The 23,497-nt window shown below is 50.5% G+C and overlaps 1 protein-coding gene across 3 annotated transcripts in view; it reads left to right on the top strand.

The window, feature by feature from the left end:
- RHBDL3 (rhomboid like 3) overlaps positions 1-23,497 on the top strand; it is a 50,259-nt gene that overhangs the window by 23,181 nt on the left and 3,581 nt on the right. For all 3 annotated transcript variants that reach the window (XM_047709179.1, XM_047709180.1, XM_047709178.1), the window contains 4 exons: positions 2,227-2,375; positions 6,129-6,241; positions 12,110-12,210; positions 20,410-20,470. In XM_047709179.1, the coding sequence (XP_047565135.1) occupies positions 2,227-2,375; positions 6,129-6,241; positions 12,110-12,210; positions 20,410-20,470 (424 nt within the window). The remainder of the gene's footprint in view (positions 1-2,226; positions 2,376-6,128; positions 6,242-12,109; positions 12,211-20,409; positions 20,471-23,497) is intronic.

The following is a 23,497-nucleotide window of genomic DNA, read 5'->3' as shown; positions in this document are numbered from 1 at the left end:
CCAGGCGCCCCTATTTTATTATTTTTTAAAAAGTTTAAGTAATCTCTACACCTGACACGGGGCTCGAACTCACAGCCTTGACATCAAGAGTCATGTGTTCTTCCAACTGAGACAGGCCCCCCTGAATGATGCATGTTATTTTTAAATTTTTATTTTGTTTATTTATTTATTTTAAATTAAATTTTATTTTTTTCCTCAGTGTTCCAAAATTCATTGTTTATGCATCACTCCCAGTGCTCCATGCAATACGTGCCCTCCTTAATACTCACCACCAGGCTCACCCAACCCCCTCACACCCCTCCCCTCCAAAACCCTCAGTTTGTTTCTCAGATTTATTTTTATTTTTTAAGATTTTATTTATTTGGTTGGGAGAGAGAGAATAGGGGAAGAGGCAGAGGGGGAGAGAGAGAGAACACCAAGCAGACTCCAGGCTGAGCGCAGAGCCCAATGCCGGCCTCAATCTCACGACCCTGAGACCATGACCAGAGCTGAAATCAAGAGTTGGCTGCTTAAGTGACTGAGCCACTTAGGTGCTCCCAAATGATGCATTTTAGAAAAGAAATAAATACACTTTTAGGGGTAAACAAGGATGCCTCAGTCACCTGCCGAATCAGTTCATGTGGAGCGTTGGTGACGAGGCAGAGACGGGAACCCTGGGGCACTGTGGGTGGGAGTGCAAAATGGCGCAGCCATTACTGGAAACAGTGTGGAGGTTCCTCAGAAAATTACACAGAACCATCATGTGAGCCAGCAACCTCCCTTCTGGGTAGATACCCCAAAAAAATCAAAATCAGGGACACAGAGAGATACTGGTATGCCCATGTCCATGGCAGCATTATTTGTAATAGCTAAAATGTGGAAACAACCCAGATGTTGAATGAATGGATAAATGGGTGACAGACTGTGGAATGGAATTCAGTGGGATACTATTCAGCCTTAAAAAGGAAGGAATTCGGACACGTGCTATAACAGGAGTGGACCTTGAAGACATGATGCTAAATGGAGTAAGCCAGCCATGAAAAGACGGCTCCTGGATGAGTCCTCTTAGATGGGGTGCCCAGGGGAGTCAAGTTCATAGAGATAGGAAGGAGAATGGCGGTTGCCAGGGCTGGGGGAAAGGGGAGTGGGGAGTTGGCGTGTAACGGAGACAGAATTTCAGTTTTATAAGATGAGGAGACTCCCGTGGCTGGTGGCAGCGACAGTTGCACAACGGTGTAAATATATTGAATGCCACTGCGCTGTACGCTTAAAACTGATGAAGATGGCAAATTTTATCTTACGTGTATTTTTGCCACAGTTTAAAAAAATCTACTTATGTGGAATTTCCTCCTCCCACAGATTGGTACATCAATTATTACTGCAATTAGATTTTTTTTTTTAAGATTTTATTTATTTGGGGCTCCTGGGTGGCTAAGTCATTGAGCACCTGCCTTTGGCTCAGGTCATGATCCCGGGGTCCTGGGATTGAGTCCCATGTCCAGTTCCCTGCTCAGCGGGAAGCCTGCTTCTCCCTCTCCCACTCCCCCTGCTTGTGTTCCCTCTCTGGCTGTCTCTCTCTCTCTGTCAAATAAATAAATAAAATATTTTTTAAAAGGTATTTATTTATTTGAGAGCAAGGGAGAGCAAAGACAGAGAATCTGAGGCAGACTCCCCGCTGAGCACAGAGCCTGACATGGGGCCCAATCCCATACCATGAGACCATGACCTGAGCTGAAACCAAGAGTCTGACGCTCAACCGACTGAGCCACCCCGGCGCCCCCCAGCAGTTAGTTTAAATCCCTCTGAACCCTTCCTGGCTAGAACCAAGGAGGTGTGGGCAGAGCCCATGGGACCATGTTGTGACCATTTAATACAAAATAATCAAACAGAGGGGCACCTGGGTGGCTTAGTCAGTTAAGTGCCTGCATTGGCTCAGGTCATGATCCTGGGGTCCTGGGATCAAGCCCCACATCGGGCTCAGCAGGAATACTGCTTCTCCCTCTGCCTTTACCAGCTTGTGCTCTCTGTCAAATAAATAAATAAAATCTTTAAAAAAAAAAAAAAAAGAGAAGTGGAGGGGAGAGGTGGTAGAAAGGGAGGCTGGGTCTTGGCCATGTGGGCGTCCCTTGTCCTCAGAGGAGGAAAGGGGCCAACTGCTGGTAGGGATTCTGAGTGTTAGTGCCAGAGGGGCAGGCGGGCTGCCTTTCGTGTAGTGACAGGCCCTCGTCATCCTGTGTTTTCATCCAGGTTGCCTTTTTCCTCTACAATGGAGTGTCGCTGGATCAGTTCGTGCTGCAGGTGACCCATCCGCGATACCTGAAGAACTCACTGGTTTATCACCCGCAGCTCCGCGCGCAGGCCTGGCGCTACCTGACCTACATCTTCATGCATGCGGGGTGAGTGCCCATCTTGTTTTGCCCTCGTCAGCATCCCTGTGGGAAAGTAGGAGGGGCAGAGAGCCTGGACTGAAACACGTGTTTTCATTTATTTTTGTCTTCCTGGACTCAGCACTTGAGGTAGCTCCTTGAAACTTACCTAATACCAAAACAGAGGAGTTAATTATTGACAGAGTATGGGAAAGGGGAAATAGATGGATGACGCTCAGTTTAAGCCCATGGTGAGAGCAGCATAAATGTAGGTTCTACTTTTGTTCTGAGCTTCCTAGCAGCCAAGGCAAAAAGGGAAGTGCAGTTAGCAACCGAGTCCGTTGTCTGCAGACTCTGTGTGGTATGTGTGTGTGTGTGTCTCTCTGCGTGTGTGCCTCCATAAGTGAAATGAAGGATAGATTTCTTGAGAGCGCCTTTCTCTCAAGGTGGTCTCCATAGTTGATGAGAGTCTTTTTTTTTTTGAGGAATACTGGTAGTTTCTGTTGACAGATCTGTGGCCTCTTTGCGGTCTGGCATACAGTCAGTTCTCATGGGTGCCTATGAGAAGGATCTACTGTATGGCCCCATGAGAAGGATCTACTGTCTGGCCAGGTGGCCACCTGGGTCCCAGGCCCCTGAAGAACACAGTCTTGGCGGGAGACTGTTTTTGCACCGTAAAAGCGCTGAGGTGGGAAAGCAGAGTCCCCAGACCTTTGTGGTGTCTTCTACAGCCTCTCCAGAGAGAAGCAAAAGGGCTCACCGTTCACCTGGGAAAAGCTCTGGGGGTACCTGTCCCTGGGGTTGGAAATGGGAAGAGGATCACTCTGGTCTCTGTGGCTCTATCATTCCCATTCCCTAGCAGAAAGACCCACAATGGCCAAGAGGGAGCCACGCTGTGAGCCTCCCCTCTTGCCGAGCTTCCAAAACAGCACAGGTGCCAAGCCCCAGTTGAGGGGTTTTGGGGTGAGGAGGGATGTCAGTGGTTAGCGGTGGATATTTCCACTCCGAGCTGAGAGAGGGGATGATCCATGCAGGCTGACACTTTGCCTACCGTGTCCCAGCTTTGCTGTCACAGGACTGAGGAGCAGAAGGAGGGGGGTTCATCTGGCATTGGCCTTCTTGTGAACCAAGGAATTGGCTTGGGGTGGGGTGGGGGTGGGGGGGCTTCCCTGACCAGGCTTCCCAGCCTCTACTGCCCATGGGATGGAACTGCCTGTCTTGTTTCCAAAACTGCCCTCTGGCCTTCCCTGAGCCTTTGCGGTGAGAAAGAAGCAGGCAGAAGACCTCCAGAGCCTCCTTGGCTATCCCCTGCCTCTGGGAGACGAAAGCCTAGAGGCCAAAGTGGACAGAGCACAGAGGCTCTTAGCTGAGGCCCAAAGAGGTGGCCTTTTTCTGGCTGGTGCTTCTGCTGGGGCAGTGCCTGCCTAAGGCAGCCCTGGGAGGAGTCTCCTGGTGTGTGATTTTGAGGGGGTCCTCTTGGATGGTGCTGCAGCTGATGGGAGGTAGGGATGGTTGGCCAGCATGTGTGGCGAGCCCAGCAAGGTGACCTGTGATCGGGGAGGAGGACACACTCTGGACTGGTGAATCCAGAAATCAGTGCGGTAGAGGGGAAGGAGTTCAGCTTGGGAGGCAGGAGCTCTGGATCCCTCTCACCTGGCATCTCCTTGTCTCTGGCTCTCGTCTGTGAACCAAGGACTGGGTCTGATGCTACCACCTGGCTCCTTTCCAGTGCATTTGTCTGATGCTTCTAACCATTTGGCGGGCGCAGTCAGTATGACTAGAAGACTCCAGGCACAGTGGGAGTTTTGGACAGAGCCCCATCTGTCTGAGCTACCTTGCAGGCTCTCTCCTGGGCAGGAGAGTGGCACAGCATTTGGCCCCTGCAGACCAGGATTGGGGCTGTGACCCAGGCCAGGGTTGTCCCATGGTGAGCTCTGTTACCCTATAGCTTGACCATGCAGATGCTGTGGGCACAGTTTAAATGAGATAATGTATGTTAAAGTGTTCGGTAAACCTAAAAGCACATATGTGATGTATAGATAGTAATGTTACAGTTTTTCCTAGTAACAGGTGCACTCAACTAGATACCATTTAGCAACAAGAGCTGGTCACAGGTGTATGATAGCATAAAAAGGGAAGTATTCCCAGAATAAGAAAAGCCAGCCCTGGGGCACCTTGGTGGCCCAGTTGTTAAGCATCTGTCTTCCGCTCAGGTCACGATCCCAGTGTCCTGGGTTCAAACCCCTGCATCCAGGTCCCTGTTCAGTAGGGAGCCTGCGTCTCCCTCTCCACCTGCCCCCCTGTTTGTGTTCCCTTATTCACTGTCTCTGTCAAATAAACAAATGAAATCTTAAAAAAAAAAAAAAAAAAAAAAAAAAAAGAAAGAAAGAAAGAAAAGCCAGCCCTGGGATTTTGGGAGTAGGTTGGGTCCCTTCTCACACCAAAAGGGAGAAGCTTCCCCTATGAGATCTTTAGGGATAATTTTGAATTATTAAGTTCTAGGGGCACCTGGGTGGTTCAGTCGGTTAAACGGCTGCCTTCAAATCAGGTCATGATCCCAGGGTCCTGGGATGGAGCCCTGCATTGGGCTTGCTTCTCCTGCTCCCCTGCTTGTGCTCGCTCCCTCTCTCTCTTTCTCTCTCTGTCAAATAAATAAATAAAATCTTTTTAAAAAGAATTAAGTTCTGGGGCGCGTGGGTGGCTCAGTGGGTTAAGGTCTCTGCCTTCAACTTGAGTCGTGATCCCGGGTCCTGGGATCAAGCCCCACGTCGGGCTCTCTGCTTAGTGGGGAGCCTCCTTCCTCCTCTCTCTCTCTCCGCCTGCCTCTATGCCTACTTGTGATCTCTGTCTGTTAAATAAATAAATAAAAATAAAATCTTAAAAAAAAAATTAAGTTCTTTTTTTTTTTTAAACATTTTATTTATTTGACAGAGAGAGAGATCACAAGTAGGCAGAGGCAGGCAGAGAGAGAGGAGGAAGCAGGCTCCCTGCTGAGCAGAGAGCCTGATGCGGGGCTCGATCCCAGGACTCCGGGATCACGACCTGAGCCGAAGGCAGAGGCTTTAACCCACTGAGCCACCCAGGCGCCCCAAGAATTAAGTTCTAAGAGATATCACTAATGCTTACGTTTGTTCTGAAAATGTCTTTTTTTTTTTTAAGACTTTATTTGAGAGAGAGCACAGGCAGGGGGAGGGGCAAAGGGAGAGAGATAAGTAGACTCCTTGCTGTGCAGGGAGCCGGATATGGGGCTGGATCCCAGGACCCTGGGATCATGACCTGAGCTGAAGGCAGACCTTAATCCACTGAGCCATCCAGGCGCCCCTGAAAACGTCTTTCTCTTTAAATACCAGTATCTCTTACATATATACCGGTGAGCCAAGGCAGCCTTGTGGCCTGGGGAGTGGAGCAGATTCTGCACATCAGGAACCTGGGCTGTGTGACTTGAAGCCAGGCAGTGCACCACTCTGAGTCTTGACTTCTCATGTGTCAACCAAGGGATTTGTCGGATCTTCCCCATGGTTAGCCCCCCGCTACACTGTGGCAGGTGCACACACTGCCAAACACTGTCAAGGCCCTGCACCGTTCCTGTCCCAGGCAGCCGGCAAGGTGTGATCTTTCTAAGATGGACTGTCTGCTCTGTAATTCCTGCCCCCGCCCTCCCCAACCCAGACCATGAGCTCCTCAAAGCAGGTATAACTCATTGCTGGATTCCCTGCGTCTCGGCATATGGTGTTTGTTGAATGAATGAATGAATGAATGATGGAGTGTGGTCTTTCTATATAGGATAGAACACCTGGGACTCAACGTGGTGCTGCAGCTCCTCGTGGGGGTGCCCTTGGAGATGGTGCACGGAGCAACCCGTATTGGGCTTGTCTACGTGGCTGGTGTTGTGGCAGGTAAGCAGGTGGGCCACGAATCCGCAGGGGTAAACTTCCCCAAGGTAGTGAGGAGACCCCATGGCCTTGGGCGAGTCCCAGGCTTCCAGGGACACCGGACCCCATCCCCAAGGCTCTTAATCATGAGGTTGTCCTCCAGACCAATCTCCCTACCATCCTGGGGGCTGGAAAGGGGACTGCCGTCCACAGGGAGAGGCATGGGATGGCAAGGGGAGGAGACTTTCCATCTTTATGCTGCCATGTTGAAGCTGTGTGAGCTCGGGGAAATTCCTTAACCTCTCTTGGCCCGTTAGAGGTTTTAGGAAGGAACTAATCAGATTTGCCCGGAGGGCATTAGGAGGTCAAAGGGAGGGGACAAAGTGGAATAGGAGGGGCTGTGTCAACCCTGTGGGGCGCAGTGAGATTCCTGCAGGGACTCCAAAGTGTGGGCGGAGAGCCAGGTCCCTCCTCAGCCAGGCCGGCCCCTGTGCTCTTGCTTGACCCACTGCTGACAGGAAACAGTCTGGCCTGAGAGGTGGTGAGCACCCATGCCAGCTGAAGTAGACTGGGGCCCCACTGATCCTGCTCACGTGGCGGAGGACCATGACCTTGAGGATAGCTGGGGAGGGGAACTCCAGCCAGCAGGACGCCCCCTCTCCCTCGCTGGTGGAGGTGAGGCGGGCTGGGGTGAGCTGGGGAGAGCAGACTGCATTTCTGCTGGGAAAGTGTGCACCAACCGGGTTTCCGAACAGAGGGATCTCCCTCGTGATGTTTCCAACTTTATGGCTGGCCTTTTTTTTTTTTTTTTTTTTTTTTTTTACAAGGTTTGCCGCCTCAGCTCTTCACCTTGACAGCTGTGCCCAAGGGAGCTTTGTGTGTATGTTTAAGTAAGATCTTAATCCTTTCTGAGTGGCATTAAAGTTGTCATTAGGAGAGCAGGGCACCGCTGACCTTGTAAACAACGGGCAAACAGGGAGCCTGGGAGTAACTGATCTAGCTTCAAGAACTGGAAGGGAAGGGTCCCACCCCACCCCACCCCACCCCACCCCACCCCACCCCATCCACCCCTGTGAGGCCGGTCTGCTAGTTCAGAAACCCTCAGCATGGAAGATCTGCTGCACAGCTTCTTCATTTCTCTGTGTGCGGAGGGTTAAAAACTTGGCCACCTTGGACAGCACCCCCCACGGGCTTCTGCCGGCATCCTGTACTTTCCCCATCCTTGAACAAAAGGTTCTGTGAGGAGCTCTGTGTGCCAGACTTACTCAGCCACCCACGCGCCCCCCTTTCCCCCAAGTCTTGACATCTGGAGATTTATAGCCACGTTTCCTCCACCTAGATACCCAGAGACCCAGATGGTTGATAGCGAGGAACAGGAAAGATACTCATAACGCTTGCAGTTAGTGGTCAATTGGATGGAGTGCGATAACCCAGGAGACAGAAACCAGATTCGAGATGACTGAGGCCTCACCCAAACAAGATGACACACAGCAGGCAGGCCACGCTGGTGACACCGGCCGGGGACACCAGTGCAGAAGGGGATGGTGCACCGACAGAAAGGGACTTGCCAGCTAACCAGCCGGATGTGAAGCTGTATCATGCAGCATGTAACGTGTACGATTCTGTCTGAGGCATTGACTCAGAGAGGGCACTCTGGTCACCATATATCGTGCCATCGATCGCCAGGACCAAGCTGGCAGATCTGCCTGCACCCCTTCTTCCCTCTCTACCCCGTGTGCATCCCGGGTCCATCTGCAAGTGGGGCCCACTCACAGACAGCCAGATCCTGACTGGATACCAGGTGGTTAGGAAGGGCCTGCCTTCCTAAGGCACACACGAGCACTTTCCAGTTGTCACAGGTTACAGAACCTGTGTGTTAGGGTGCCTCAGTGACTTGCCCAAGGAGACTCAGTTGTATGGGGTGGGGCTGGGCCCAGAGCCAGGCCATCTGCCCCCAAAGGCTGTGCTTCAAACCACTACCCTGTGCAATGAGAACCAAAAGGAAGGCCTTTTCCTTTTGTGTAGATAATTTATTGTCAGAAACTCAGGGAGGTCTTTTTTTTTTTTTTAAGATTTTATTTATTTATTTGACAGAGATCACAAATAGGCAGAGAGAGAGGAGGAAGCATGCTCCCTGCTGAGCAGAGAGACTGATGCGGGGCCTGATCCCAGGACCCTGGGATCATGACCTGGACCAAAGGCAGAGGCTTTAACCCACTGAGCCACCCCGCCACCCCCAGGGAGGTCTTAATAGACATCAGCCCCCCCCCCATTTAGTTCCTGCCCGGTGGAAATATTCCAAAGGCAAGGCCATCACAGTTTGTAGCAATGGCGGCTGACCTGTGCCAGGTGCGTCTGGTACTCTGCCTGCGATAGAGGGTTCTCATACCTCATGTTGAGTATTCACCAAGTCTTATGAGGTGGGTCCTGTCACCCCCATTTCATAGGTGGTCCAGAGAGGTGAAATGACTTGTTCAATTTTCTCAGAAGGACTAAGAAGTACTGGAAGGGAGTGGAGACCCTTCCTCTGCTCCATGCTTCTAACCAGTGCTTGAGGCCAGTGTGTCTCTCGCTTCTAGCTGACAATTTCATGGCCGTGAAAGCCAGTATTTTAAGTGCTTTGGCAAGATTTTCTTATAGATTATCTAGATTATAAGCCATATGCGCATCCCCAGAGCCTAACACAGGGTCTGGCATACGTTAAGCAACAAATATTTGTAGAACAAATGGAAGACTGCATACATAAATAGAGTGCTTAAAGGTAGATGTTCTGCCGATTTTTATTTGGATTTTTTTTTTTTTTGTAATGGCCAAGGGAGACATTGGAAAACACCTGCTTTAAATATTTCAGACTAAAATTAACACAGCTGTGCGTGATGATACAGTCTCCAATTTATCTGCGTGCTGGTGTGGACCCAGAATTTTTTTGAGAAAGTACATAGCCCCTAGGGGCACCTGGGTGGCTCAGTGGGTTGAGCCTCTGCCTTTGGCTCGGGTCATGATCCCAGAGTCCTAGGATCTATCCCCACATCAGGCTCTCTGCTCAGCGGGGAGCCTGCTTCCCCTCTCTCTCTCTGCCTGCCTCTCTGCCTACTTGTGATCTCTTTCAAATAAATAAATAAAATCTTTAAAAAAAAAAAAAAGGGAAAGTACATAGCCCCGACTAGAACTAGTCGTTGGGCCCGATGCTGTGCCAAGATGTGTGTCCCCCTCCAGCTTGCCATTCTGTCCCCGTCCTCTGTCCCCATGACCTCTGGGGAATTCATACTGGCCTTATGGAACTGTCCTATGGAACTGTAAGGTTAGGTTCCAAACAGCTTGTCAAAAATCCTGCTTGGCCCAGGCTTCCTGCCACCCCCCACCCCCAGGGTGGCCTTTATATCTCTGTTGACTGGCACACATGCCCCCGATTGTACTTGACCTTTCCCACTCCCGAGTCCTGGGCTAATCTGCAGCCACTTGAGGAAAATCTTTTCTCCAACCATGGAAGACCCGTGACTCCAGACTGTTACGTTCAAGATCCAAACCTCAGATCCTGGATCTCAGGCCAAGGTTCAGGTCATTTGAATCTGTGATTTGGAAGGTCCCCTCCTGTGGGTGGCAAATGTGACTTCCCAGGCCCCACCCCCCTTCAGCCATAGGCTCCCTGGGCTCCTCTCCATGGGGTAGCATTGAGGGTAAAGTTTCCTTTGAAAAGAGGGTTTCACAGCTCAGAAGTTAGAAAACCTTAGACCTTTTTATTTCACAGATGTGAAAACTGAAGCCCAAAGAATTCAGGGGCTGTGCCCAAGGTCACAGAACTATCCAGCCACGCCCCCATTCCCAACTCCCGCCAAAATCCCAAACTGACCCCTGACACTGGGGTCGGGTCTCCTATCCATGGGTAGGGTGAGAGAAGGGTCAGTGTGGGGAGGCTGGACCCTGGACTGTGCAGGGTTCCCTGCGGCCTCCCTGCCGCTGGTGGCTCTCACTGCATGTGGGAGGCCGAGGGAGCAGAAGCTGGACGGGTTTAGTGGGACTTGCGAGAGGAAAGAGGCCAGCCTCAGGAGGCTGGGGCTTCCTCTGTCCACTAGGTAAGGTAATTAGTGAGCTGCTTGGGCAGCCAGCCCTCTGCAACCAATGGAGCCTTCCTTGCTGTGTGGGCCTCCAGGAGAGCGTGGGAACCCTTTGTCATGCAGATCCCACTGCCTGCCTGTTGGCCATCCTGGGAAATTTTTTTTTTCTGTTATATATGGCTGACCCTTTGGCTAGGCAGTAAAAAAAAAAAAAAGAAAGAAAGAAAGAAAGAAAGAAAGTTATCTGACAATAGATCAATACCTAATTAAAGCCAGAGGGAAGGCATGAAAGGGGAGAAGAAAGATTTATAGTTACCCTGGGAGGGGAGAAGGACTTGGGACTTCTCAGTTCATGACAGTGCTTTTTCCTGGGAGATCACATCCCTCTTGAGGCCCAGAATTTGCTGTGGGGATCTATCTTTTACTTGAAGGATCTCAGTGAGCCCCGGAGCCTTGAGAGAAGTCCAAGGGGGCATGTCGGGGAGAGAAGGTGGGTGATGGTATGGGGGTTCACCATGCTCAGGGTGTCAGGCTCTCCGACTCCTGGGCTGGGCCCAGCCTCCTCCTAACTAGCAGACCCCCCACATCTGTAGAAGCTACAGAGTTTGGCCGGTCCCTCCTGTCTCCACCCAGGCAGCGGCTAATTGGCTCTCCAGCCTGCAGGCATTTTCCAGTGGTGGTTTCTGCACACTCACCCAGGCCGGCCACCTCCCAGCCTCTGAGCCCTGGGCTCTACCTCCTGGTTATTTTTAGTCTCCCATGTCCTTCCCTGGAAGCCAAAGCATTGATCACACTTAAATGAGACCAGAACAATACATTTCCCTTCTCCTCTCTGCCCGGCTTCCCTCCCAGCACAAAAGTTTGTCATCCCCCAGACCACCTTCCTCTCCCCCCAGAGGGTATGACATCATCTCTCTTCCCTGGGACTTTTCAAGGGCATTTTTCCACCAGAGAAACCCCCACCCTCACCCCCCCAGCTCTGGAGATTCTGTTGGTCTTCTGTGATTTCGCTCGATTGGAGGGAATTTGGAGGCGATGTCAAGAAGCAGGTTTCTAGACGCCAACGTGCAGCAGAGGGAGCAATAGTGGAGGAGGTTGACCTCTGTACCAGTTTGGGGAGTGGCTGCTGTCGAGGCCAAGAGCATGGGCCTTGTGTCCGCAAAGCTGGACATCCTGCTTCCAGCCCTTCTCACTGAGTGGCTCTGGGCTCAGTCTCCTCAACTCTGCCGTGTGGCCACTGTCATCATCCTCCAAGGGTTAAAGCGGTCGATGTGCGTAAAGCACGTGGCCAGTGTCTGATGCGTGGTGCTCATGCGTGGCAGCTGCTTCTGCTACTTTTTCTTTATTTTTTTAAGATTTTATTTATTTATTTGAGAGAGAGAAAGCATGCGTACAAGCAGGGGGGACAGCAGGCAGAGAGGGAAGCAAGCTCCCTGCCGAGCAAGGAGCCTGATGCGGGGTTCGATCCCAGGACCCTGGGATCATGACCTGAGCCAAAAGCAGCCGAATAACTGTCTGAGCCACCCAGGCTCCCCTCTGCTACTATTTTATTATTGCCCAGAACCCTGAGGCGATACCAGGTGAGGCAGAGGCTGCACTGACAGGTGATTGCTCTTGTCCACTGAACTCCTATAAAAGGAGAAGTCTGAATAAAATGGTTCTTTTCCCCATAAATGAGGCCTCTAGGGGGCTCCAGGACAACGTGGGATAAAGGGAAGAGGACCTGGAGACTTTTGCTTTGGGGGCCTTACCCCCAAGGCTGCTGGATGCGAGGGCCTGGGGCAGGGGCAGGGAACTCACTCCAGCACCCTTAAATTCCCGATCTCTCTTGTACCAGGGTCCTTAGCGGTGTCTGTGGCTGACATGACGGCTCCAGTCGTGGGCTCCTCTGGAGGGGTGTATGCGCTCGTCTCTGCCCATCTGGCTAACATCGTGATGGTGAGCACCTCCTGTCCCAACATCCCAACATCTTGGTGTCCCCTCTGCGCCTCAGTCCCCATCTGCTCCCCAGCTCAGGCCCAGAAATGCCAGGCAGACCTGACTGATAACAGGGTTAACAGACGCTCCTCACTTTCTCCAGGCTTATTTCAAATAGAGCCCTTCCGTATATGATTCATGTTTTTTCCTTCTTAGCTATGAAATTACCCATTTCTCTAATTCTATCCCTTTCCCACTTGACTTTAAAAAGTGTTACAGTAGGGGCTCCTGGCTGGCTTTGTTGGTAGAACACATGACTCTTGATGTTGGGGTCATGAGTTCAAGTCCCACTTTGGGCCTAGAGTTTACTTTAAAAAAAAAAAAAAAAAGGAAAGAAAAGGAGGCAGGGAAGACTGCAACTCTTTTTTTTTTTTTTTTTTTTTTTTTTTTATTAAAGATTTTATTTGGCCACCTGGGTGGCTCAGTGGGTTAAAGCCTCTGCCTTTGGCTCAGGTCATGATCCCAGCATCCTGGGATCAAGCCCGCATCGGGCTCTCTGCTCAGCAGGGAGCCTGCTTCCCTTCCTCTTCTCTGCCTGCCTCTCTGCCTGCTTGTGATCTCTGTCTGTCAAATAAATAAATAAAATCTTTAAAAAAAAGATTTTATTTATTTATTTGAGATAGAGAGAGCACAAGCGGGGACAAGGGACAGGGAAAGGGAGAAGCAGACTCCCTGCTGAGCTAGGAGCCTGATGTGAGGCTCGATCCCACGACCCTGAGATCATGACCTGAGCTGAAGGCAGACACTCAACTGTCTCAGCCACCCACGTGCCCTTTAATATCCAACACCTGATCTCAGCTCAGATTGTGATCTTGGGGTCATGAATTCAAGCCCCTCATTGGGCCCCATGCTGTGCATGGAGCCTACTTTAAAAAAAAAAGAAAAAAAAAACTTAAAAAAATGTTACAATCCTTGACCCTAGTGGCAAAGTCAGGACTTGAATTGGGCTCCTGACAATGGTTCAAGTGTCATTCCCTTACACCAGCTTCTCGCTGTGGTGGGACACTGCCTCTGCCTTCCCCAAGCTCTTCTTTGCCTTTTCCTGAGAGGCATTCTAGGGTAACGGTTAAGAGCATAGGCTCTGAAAACGGTCAGCCTAGATCTGAATCCTGCCTACCTGCTTCCTGAAGAGGGATCTTGGGCACCTTACTTAACTGTGCTATTCCTCAGTTTCTATATGTGTGAAATGGGATGATAGGTGATAAATGAGATAAAGTAAAGCTATATTGGAATCAGTTTGATAGTCTCAGAGGAGGCCATAGTCCTCATTTTAGAGGCAGTTGGAAGGAGGGGGCCTCTAGGCAGGGTCCAGATCTTACTCATCCCCAGTGCCTGGCACAGGGCTGGACAAATGGTAGCTGGTGCTGACTAAAATTCTTTCTTATTTGAAGCAATCTCTACACCCAGCATGGGGCTTGAACTCACTACCCACTGAGATCAAGAGTCAGGTGCTCAGCTGACTGAGCCAGCCAGGTGCCCCCTCCCCCGCCACCCGCTGAGTAAACTTTGAATGAAAGAAGGAAAGAATGAATGAACAGTGTCTAGAGAAGGCGTAGCTTCCCGCCAGGGTCCTCCTGTTCTCACCTCCCTCCTCCGTCGCTGTGTTCACCCACATGGCGGATGTGTGAATGCTGAGTTACAACAGTCTGAAGTGTTTCTTCTTTTCTTCTTTATTATTGCCACTGTCACCTGCCCGGCTTAACACACCATCCCTTTCTTTTCATCAGAGTCCCTTTTGTACCTTCAGAGAGAGAGCAGGAGAGGGACAGAGGGAAAGAAAAGGGGAGGAGGGGAGAGATAGACAGACAGACACTGACAGCCCTTGCTACTTGTCTGACTTTTGGCAACTTCACGTGGGCACTTGGAGAGAGCCAGCAGGTGTGGGAAAGCTCGCGTGGATGAGCGAATGTGTGTTTGCGCACGTGCGATTGCACACGCGCGTGCATGCACGCATGCACACACATGGCCGGTCTGCTGAGGAACCTGACAGCACAGGGCTGCCTCACATGGCCCTTTTTAAATGGGTCATTCTGTATCAGTGCCACAGCTTTCCCCAGACACAGCTTTTTCCCTGAATTCTACCTCCGCCGCTCCCCCTCCCCCTGCCCCAGTTCCTTTCTGTAGGGGCCAGCACTGCTCACACACCCTCCTTCCCCCCAGGACGTGTATGTGTGTGAGGGGACGAGCAGCACAACTAAGAGACGCAGACACGAGTTTGTAAAGGTGTCCTGTCTCCTTGCCCTTCCTTGCTGCGTGGGAAATGGCCCTGAGGCCTCCCAAGTTCCCGCGGTGTGGGCAGAGCACCCTGAAAACCATGGGGTGAGGCCTAGCGGTTGAGAAGGGAGGGGTGAAAGCCGTTTTGTTCCCGTTTATGCTTTTTTTTTTTTTTAAAGATTTTATTTATTTATTTGACAGAGAGATCACAAGCAGGCAGAGAGGCAGGCAGAGAGAGAGAGGAGGAAGCAGGCTCCCCGCTGAGCAGAGAGCCCGATGCGGGGCTCGATCCCAGGACTCTGAGATCATGACCCGAGCCGAAGGCAGTGGCTTAACCCACTGAGCCACCCAGGCGCCCCCCGTTTATGCTTCTTTCTGGCAAGTAGTCCATGGCCTGTGGTGGCGGAGATGAGCAGTCCCACCCGAGAGTCCATTGCCCTTCTAGAAGGACATGGCTTTCTTTCCCTGGCCCCCTGAGAGCTTGGCAGTCCCCAGAGCATGACATGACGTCTGGGAGCCTTTCCCTAGAAAGTTGTGCGGTGCTTATTTGATGGTGACAAAAAAATGCCTCATGTTCTCATTAGAAAGATTGGTTGCCTTTCAACAAGAGGCCACTGCCTTTACCCACATTAGCTCAGAGCCCAGTGCTTCAAAGATGTGTTAGGACAAATGCTAAAAGATGGCTGTTTCTGTGGTCCAGAAGCAGTCAAACATCAGCAGTTCTGTGTGGCTCCATCTAAAAGATATGCTAGTATTTTAAATTGCCAAATGAAGATTTGGTCTGTGTGTCCGTCTGTGTGTGTGTGTGTGTTTGTACACGCACGCACAATAAATTGCCATGTCAGAACAGACGGGAGAAAGAGCACGACAGTCAGAAATTCTGGATTTGAGTCCTGCTGTCACCATCTTAAGAGCCATGAGTTCCTTTGCTTCTCCCTCATCAGCAACCTCTTCTCCACAAGGTCGTTGTGAGAAAGACATGAAAAGGATCGATGCCGGGAGATCCCGTGTGTGCCCACATCTGCATGTGCGTATATGTGTGCATGTGTGTATAGATCCTTAAATACATGTAATTTTTAAATATTTATCAGTGTTGCCTGTTATCTGCAGAGAACAATGAGAAAATGTGTCCTTTTTACTTCAGATACAAAATAGAAATGTGTTGAATGTTTCTATTCTCAGGGCTGTTTGAGAGATTCTGCCTTAAATGAAAGCATGTCTTATTTTTGATAAAAATATTCTTTTTTTAAAAGGTTTTATTTATTTATTCATGAGAGACAGAGAGAGAGAGAGAGAGAGGCAGAGGGAGAAGCACGCTCCACAAGGAGCAAGGAGCCTGATGGGGGACTCGATCCCAGGACCCAAGGGTCATGACCTGAGCTGAAGGCAGATGCCTAACCATCTGGACCACCCAGGCACCCATTCATAAATATATTCTAATGGGCGCCTTGGTGACTCAGTTGGTTGGGCATCTGTCTTCGGCTCAGGTCATGATCCCAGGGTCCTGGGATCGAGCCCCACATCAGGTTCCCTGTACAGTGAGGAGCCTGCTTCTCCCTCTCCCTCTGTCCATGACCCCCAACCCAGCTTGTGCTCACACACTCTCTCTTTCTCTCTCTGAAATAAATAAATGAATAAAATCTTTTAAAAAATGCCAGAAGTATAAAGATACACAAATTGAATAATTTATTAATTGCTTTTTGCTAGGTCCCACAGGCCAGAGTTCCAGTATTAAATATACAAGATGTTTACTTACACTTCGCTCCATATGATAGATGTTTCCCTAAAAATGTTTGAGATCTCAGTTTTTGCAACAGGACCCTATCGTCAGAGCACCAAGAAAGATGGTTGTCTAAAAGACAGCTGAGATCTCTATGTTGTAAGGCTCATTTTGTTAACAAAAATCCTCCGGTAAGACGAGTAATCACTCCCTAATTTATCTGTGTCACGCTCTCCCTTTCCTTGTGCTGGGTTTTCTGGAAGTCGTTTCTACCAGGATACATAAAGCCATCAAGCTCCCTGCCTGGGTTTCAGCCTTTGCGCTCTTAACCGGCCCGATGAATGAGATCCCGAGATGCCTAGGGGACTGGTCACCACCTTGTTGGCTGAGGGTGGGTTCTTTCTCATCCTGCCAGGCTCTGGGAGAGAAAGACAGGAAAAGGGTTTGCAAAAGATGTGTGTTCCCCGGGGCCGCGGGTGCTTCCCCATTTATAGCAGCAGTGCTGGCTGTGGGGAGATTCTCTTTTCTCCTGTTGTTTCACTGCAGTGCATTTTATTGGAGGAAATAATGGGTCGGGGGAAACGAAGCAGCTGGTGGGAAGGGGTGACTGTGGTGTAACCCTTCAGCTTCTGGGAGACGAGTCATTGACCCACGTTCGCTCAGCTTTGGGTGCAGCTGGAGCAGCCAGCAGGGACAGGCAGAGCCTGATCCTGTCTCCGAAGTGTGGGCAGACTGAGCCCTGGGCTGAGGGCCCTACCCATCTCAACATTAACTTACTGTGACCTTGAACCAGCCCTCCTGGACTCTTGTTTGACTCTTGTTTGAAGTGCAGGGTTGGAGATGGGAATGAATTCAACCTGGCCAATTCCAATGCCTCTAGGGCCAGGCAGTGATTATAAAGGGAGCTGGCTGGCCTGAAGAGCCTGGTGAGGCTGGAGCTGCCCGGCTAGTCCAAGGTCATTCAGAAGTTTTCAGAGGTCCTTTGACCTTTGAAAGGCAGAGCAAACCCACTGCCTTTGCCTCAGATCTCAATGAGAAGACCAGATATTTACCTGATGCTTTCCCCATGCCAGGCAATGTCCTTTTTTATACGCTTTTATGCGTATGAATTCACTTTACTTTCGCAACCCAGTGAGGTAGGTAGTTGAGGTAGGTACTAATGTGACCTCAGATTTGCAAATGAAGACACCAGCCAAAAAGGAGTTCTGAGCCTCCTCATCTGTGGCCTTGCCAGACCAAAGATATGGAGGCTGTTTTTGAAGACAGGCTCCAGATAGGGCCTGAAGGGGGCATGGACCTCAGCTGAAGGACAGAGCGGCCAACACATTCTAGACTGACTTTGCCTGATATTATCACTCAGAACACAGTGAAAGAGACATTGTCTTTAGGGAAGATGTTCATTTAGAGGGTTTTTATGAGGAGGAAAAGGAACATTGGAAACTGTATCACGTTTGATTTTAATGCACCATAGCATCAAATTTACCGTCTTCCCCATTTTTAAGGATACAGTTTGGTAGTGGCGAGTACATTCTCGCTGTTGGGCAGTCATCACTACTGTCTGTCTCTAGAACTCTTCCCCTTGCCAAACTGAAGCTCTGGATCTATTCTCCATAGAATGGATCTATCTCCCCATTCCTTTCTCCCCCAGCCCCTGGCAAGCGCCGTTCTACTTGCTGTCTCTGTAATTCCCACCACTCTAGGTGTCTCATAGAAGTAGATTCATACAGACATTATTTGTTCTTTTGGGACTGGCTTATGTTACTTAGCGTAATGTCTTTAAGGTTTGTTTGTTACAATATGTCATAATTTCCTTTCTCTTAAAGTGCATCCTATTCCCTTGTATCTCCATTCACTGATCTGTGGACACTGGTTTGCTTCTACACTCTTTGGTTATTGTGATTCATGCTGCTATGAACGTGGGTGTCACTTTGAGGGGAGACTTAGGATCCGTGGGTGGACATCACAGGGAGGCAAAGCCTGGCCGGACCGTAGCAGGAAGGATTTTTTAGTGGTTAGATCCCCTTCCCAGGGCTGCTCCAGGGGTACCCCAGCAGTGGGAGGGCCATTTTGTCTGCGTCTTGGTGGCAGGTGTCACCTTTGGGAGGAGATGGTCCGGCAGGTGACTCCCAAGCACCTGCCCATCCTAGGGTTTCATCCTGGGGGAGCTGAGGGGCTGCCCGCCATCAGCCGGCTGAGCTGGTTCAGCTGGTTTGCCAGATCCAGTGGAGGGCACCAGCCCCTGTTTGGTTCCCCGTCTTCTGGTGGGGCTTCTCTATGGACAGCCACCAGCAGGTGACAATGTTGTCCGCCATCTGCTTGTTAGCATAGAACATGTCAGCAAGCCAAGATGAGACTTCCCCACCGGAAGAGGGGCCGCATGTCGCCCACCTCACCTTCTGTGATGAGGGCTTGCTGGTCAGTGATGAATCCTGGGGAAAAGGGAGGTGATGGGACACTGAGCATTTCCTGCAGGACTTCATCCCCCTTTTGGCAGTTGCCCTGCATCTTGCTTGCTCCACCAAAGCTCCCATAAATGTTACTGTCTGTGCCAGGGCGCAGGGCCCCGGGAACATTGAACACGTGTTCCCCCGACATCAAAGGAGTACAAGAAGTGCCTCAGCTGGACCTGGGACAGGCGCCAAACCCAGAGTGGGTGGGTGGGAGGGAGCAGAAGCCCCTGGCTGCACAGGCTTGCCTCCTTCCCTAGGGCCCATGTGTTCCAGGAAGATTCCAGACTCGTTTCTGTGTGTGCGGGGGATCTGTACAAAGGGAATGGCGCTTTGAATTCGCTGTGGGAGAGCTCCTCAAAGGAACCCCGTGGCGAAGTCTTTTGTAAAGTGAAAAATCCTTTTGTAAGGTGAATGATTGTCCTCTGTTTATCTGCTTTGGAGGTTCAAAGTGTTCTGAGGTTCTCAGGGGAAAGAAGGGTTTGTCTGAAGGCCATCTGGTTCCCCCCCTTTCCAGTGCCTGGAAAGAAGTAGAGCATCTCCTCCAGGGGATGTCAAGCCCCTGTTTGAACCGCTCAGTGATGGGAAACTCGCAATCCCCCAAGATGGAATATTCTATCTCCTAATTAGAAATGGAAACATCCTGAGCTTAAAAAAATCCCTGAAGTTTTCATCTATGGAGTTTTCCGCTTACAGGTTACACTGAATGTGCCCTGTCCTTACTGTGACTCACTTGATACAACAGTGAGCTTGACCCCGGCATCTTCTCTCCATCCATGTCTCATAGGCCAGATTTTTATTTCTTTTTCATCCTGACGGTTCTGCTTTGACTTAGCTTGGTTTGCTGCCCTGCATCCCTTCTGCTAATGTGGGACCCAGCAATCACTGCCGCTCTCAGGGGTGGTCTGCCCATGTAGAGGGGACAGGGCCCTCTTCTCCTTAGATCTGGATTCTCTTACTCCTTTACTACAGCTCAAGCACTTTTTTAAAAAAAGAATTTATTTATTTATTTGACAGAGAGAGAGAGTAAGAGAAGGAACACAAGCAGGGAGAGTGGGAGAGGGAGAAGCAGGCTCTCCTCAGAGCAGGAAGCCTGATGTGGGGCTCGACCCAGGACCCTGGGATCATGACCTGAGCCGGAGGTAGACGCTTAACTGACTGAGCCACCCAGGCACCCCTCAAGCGTTTTTTGTCAGTAATAAATAAGTTCATGATTGTCTGAAATCTCATGCTGGTGTGATCTGCTCACAACAGCCTCATTCAAGACTTAATGGAGACTTTTTTTTTTAAAGATTTTATTTATTTATTTGACAGACAGAGATCACAAGTAGGCAGAGAGGCAGGCAGAGAGAGAGAGAGAGGAGGAAGCAGGCTCCCTGCAGAGCAGAGAGCCCGACTCGGGACTCAATCCCAGGACCCTGAGATCATGACCTGAGCCGAAGGCAGAGGCTTAACCCACTGAGCCACCCAGATGCCCAACTTTTTTTTTTTTTTTTTAAGATTTATTTATTTATTTGAGAGAGAGAGAGTGTAAGCGTGAGTCAGGGGAGGGGCAGAGGGAGAAAATCTTTAACCAGACTCCCTGTTGAGCCAGGAGCTCTGAAAAGGGGCTTGATCTCAAGACCATTGAGATCATGACCTGGGCCCCAAAGCCAAGAGTCAGCCCGTGGAACCACCTGAGCCACCCAGGTGCCCCAGTGTTGTTTTTTTGGAAGTCAGATCCATCCCTAGAGGTGTGGACCAATCTGGAACTAATGGCCTTTTCTCCTTTTCCCCCAGAACTGGTCAGGCATGAAGTGTCAATTCAAGCTGCTGCGGATGGCTGTGGCCTTGATCTGCAGTAAGTGCGGGCAGGGCGGGCTGGGCGGGACGGAGCTTGCGCCAGGCCTGGAGGATAGCACGGCGTGCCGTCCCGCCCTTGAGGCCTTAGTGGTCAAGAAAAAAAGGCGAATGTGTCATCGAGTGTGACAAAGTTGGGATGGTATGAGAGCAGTCTGGCCCACTCTGCCACCACTTCACCTTTCTTAAACTGCGCATATTGACGTATACCGTGCCCTCGGAAAAACATAGGATGGGTGTCCGGCCCGGTGACCAGCTCCCAGCTCAAGAAAAATAGCTTCTTTTTAAAATTTTTTATTTAAATGCAATTATTAAACATACAGTGTAGTATTAGTTTCAGAGGTAGAGGACAGTCATTCATCAGTTGCATATGACACCCAGTGCCCTTCTTAATGCCCATCACCTGGTGACCCCATCCCCCACCCTCCTCCCTTCCAGCAACCCTGTTTGTTCCCTGGAGTTAAGAGTCGCTTATGGACAAATAGCTTCTTAATAACCTTTTGGGTCATGGAGTCAGTCCTTTGAGATCTCCTGTTAGAAGCTAGAAACTCCTTCCCCAGATAAACCATGGGCGTGTGCGCGCACGCACACACACACACACACACACACACTGTTCAGCAGGTAAACAGACTAACTAATTCACAAACCCCCGTGTACAGGGTGTGATGGGCCCCTAGTTGGGAGAAGTCAGTTCTGCCTGCAGAGGTCATTTCGAGTGTCAAAGACAGCCAGGTGTTCACCACAGAGGCAAGGTGCAAGAGGACATTTCGGGCAGAGAGGCAGCAAGAACAGAGACCACAGGTGTGGGAAAGGGTCACGACCATGGCTTGCCAAGGCAGCTGGCAAGACTGATGTGAGGTTTAGTACTGTGTGTGTTAGTGATCACAGGTAATTAGAGTCAGGTCACGAGGGCTTTAAAGGCAGAGAAAGGTTGGCCTTCATCCTGGATGCACTGGGAGGGCGCTGGAGGGCTTTAAACAGGAGAGTCAGTGGCAGATTTGAGTTCACGAGACTATTCGTGGAGTCGCTGGAGGTGGGGAGTGAGACCAGAGGCTTTACAAGAGGCTCATTCTGAGGTGGGAGGAGGTAAGATGCCATGCAGGCAGAAAGAGAGGAGAGGACCCACGATCTCTCATTCAGTCTTCAGGACATGGTTGTAGAGAAGGTGTTTTCTGCAAGGCTAGATTTACAGGTAGACACTGGAGCTCATGTTCCTTGCCCATGGCCACCCAGCTGGAGGTGACAGAGGCCGAATTCAGAGCCTCCCGTGCTGTTTCTAATGCCCACACTTAAGCCAGGCTGGGCCGGAGCCCCTGGGCCATCTGTCCCCATCCACCTGTGACCACATGGAAGAGGAAGGTGAGCCAGAAAAGCCACGGGCAGGGGGATGGGCATGTGCGGACCGCACTTCCATCCTCATGCACATCCCTTGCTCTGAAGCCCACAGACTCTTTGAGCCAAGGCAGTGGGGGACGGGGTAAGCATAGCTTCCCTGTCTGCTCAGACTCTGAGTTTGTGTGCAAGGAAGGGAGGAGAAGCTTGAGTCTTGATGTTTTGTTTATTTTTTTAAAAAAGATTTCATTTATTTATTTGACAGGTCACAAGTAGGCAGAAGGCAGGTGCGGGGGGCAGGGGAAGAGCAGGCTCCCTGCCGAGCAGAGAGCCCGATAAGGGGCTCTATCCCAGGACCCCGGGATCATGACCCAAGCCAAAGGCAGAGGCCTCAACCCACTGAGCCACCCAAGCGCCCCATGTCTTGGTATTTAAAAAAAATCCAATTCGAAGCATCATAAAAACTAGAATGCTGTTTTGGAGCAGGGGACCAGTGTCTTTCAGACCTCCTTTGTGGCCCCCAGGGCCTGCTGTGCAAAGGCTGAAGGATTGCCCAGGGCCTGGGCCTCAGTGCTCCCTGACTGCTCCTCTCCTGCCATCTATCGGCCATCCTTGGACTTGCAGGGCCCAGGCCAGAAGATTAGGCAAGCCCCAGGGAAAAGAACATCCTTGGAGGTTCTGGGTGTCCCCCCCGGTGGCCACAGTGGAGAGAGACACGCTGGGTAATTAAATGGTAACTGACCAGGTACAGAATTCCCTGCAGAGGACTTTCTTTCACTTGTCAAATTTTGCCTTGGTTTCTGCATCTGCAAGATGGGGATAAGAATGCCTGCTCCTAGCGTTCTTTGGTGGTGGGCCATGAGATGGCTGTTTCCAAGCCCCTGACCTTTGGAGAGTGCGTCCCATGGGACTGGCCGACCCAACAAGTTCAGGCAAGAAGAATGAACTGGAGGATAGGATGGGGGCATTTTAGCAACTGTTAGGAGAGAAATTTCAGGATTTTGTTGCCATCATGTGTTCCCATTTCTTTTTTGCTCTTTTTTCCCTCCATCCCTTTGTTCCAATCACAAAAGCACTGGTTCTGAGGGCTTTTCTAAGGGTTTTGAGAGAATACATGAAAACATTTTCCAAACTGTAACATGCTAGCACATATTGGAGTTATTAACGTTCCAACAGTGTAGACTGGCACCCTACAAATGGGGAAACTGAGCCTCCCGTACTCAGGAACGCAGGGCCATCAGGGTCTCTGGGTTTCTGCACAAGCTCTCCCCTCTGCCTGGACTTCTCTTCTTAGGGTCCTCTCTTGATAATCATGTATCTGCTCCCACTTCCCATCTCTAGGAAGAGCTTGCCTGATTCCCCAAACTAATGAATCCCCCCTCCTCACACCCAGCATTGATTTAAAATTACCTAATTTTTTTTTAACCCCCTTTAGAATTTTTCTTACTGGAATTATCTGATGTGTGTAATTGGTGCTGGTTGATTGACAGACCTGTAAGCCCTGGGAAAACAGGGGTTCGTCTCTCTTTCACTCGTCTGTCTGCAGGGCAGAGAACAAACAGTGCTCGGCCTAGTGGGTAGTGAATGAATTCACGGGTGGATGGGGGAGTGGGTGGCTGGGCAGATGGATGGCGTGCGAGCCCTCTCCCTTCGCCCCTGCCCAGCGGCCCTGCTGTGACTTCCCTGTGCTTCCTTC

The sequence above is a fragment of the Lutra lutra genome, chromosome 16, assembly GCF_902655055.1.
Source record: "Lutra lutra chromosome 16, mLutLut1.2, whole genome shotgun sequence".
In the NCBI taxonomy this organism is placed as follows: domain Eukaryota; kingdom Metazoa; phylum Chordata; class Mammalia; order Carnivora; family Mustelidae; genus Lutra; species Lutra lutra.
This window is presented reverse-complemented; position numbering and strand designations above follow the sequence as displayed.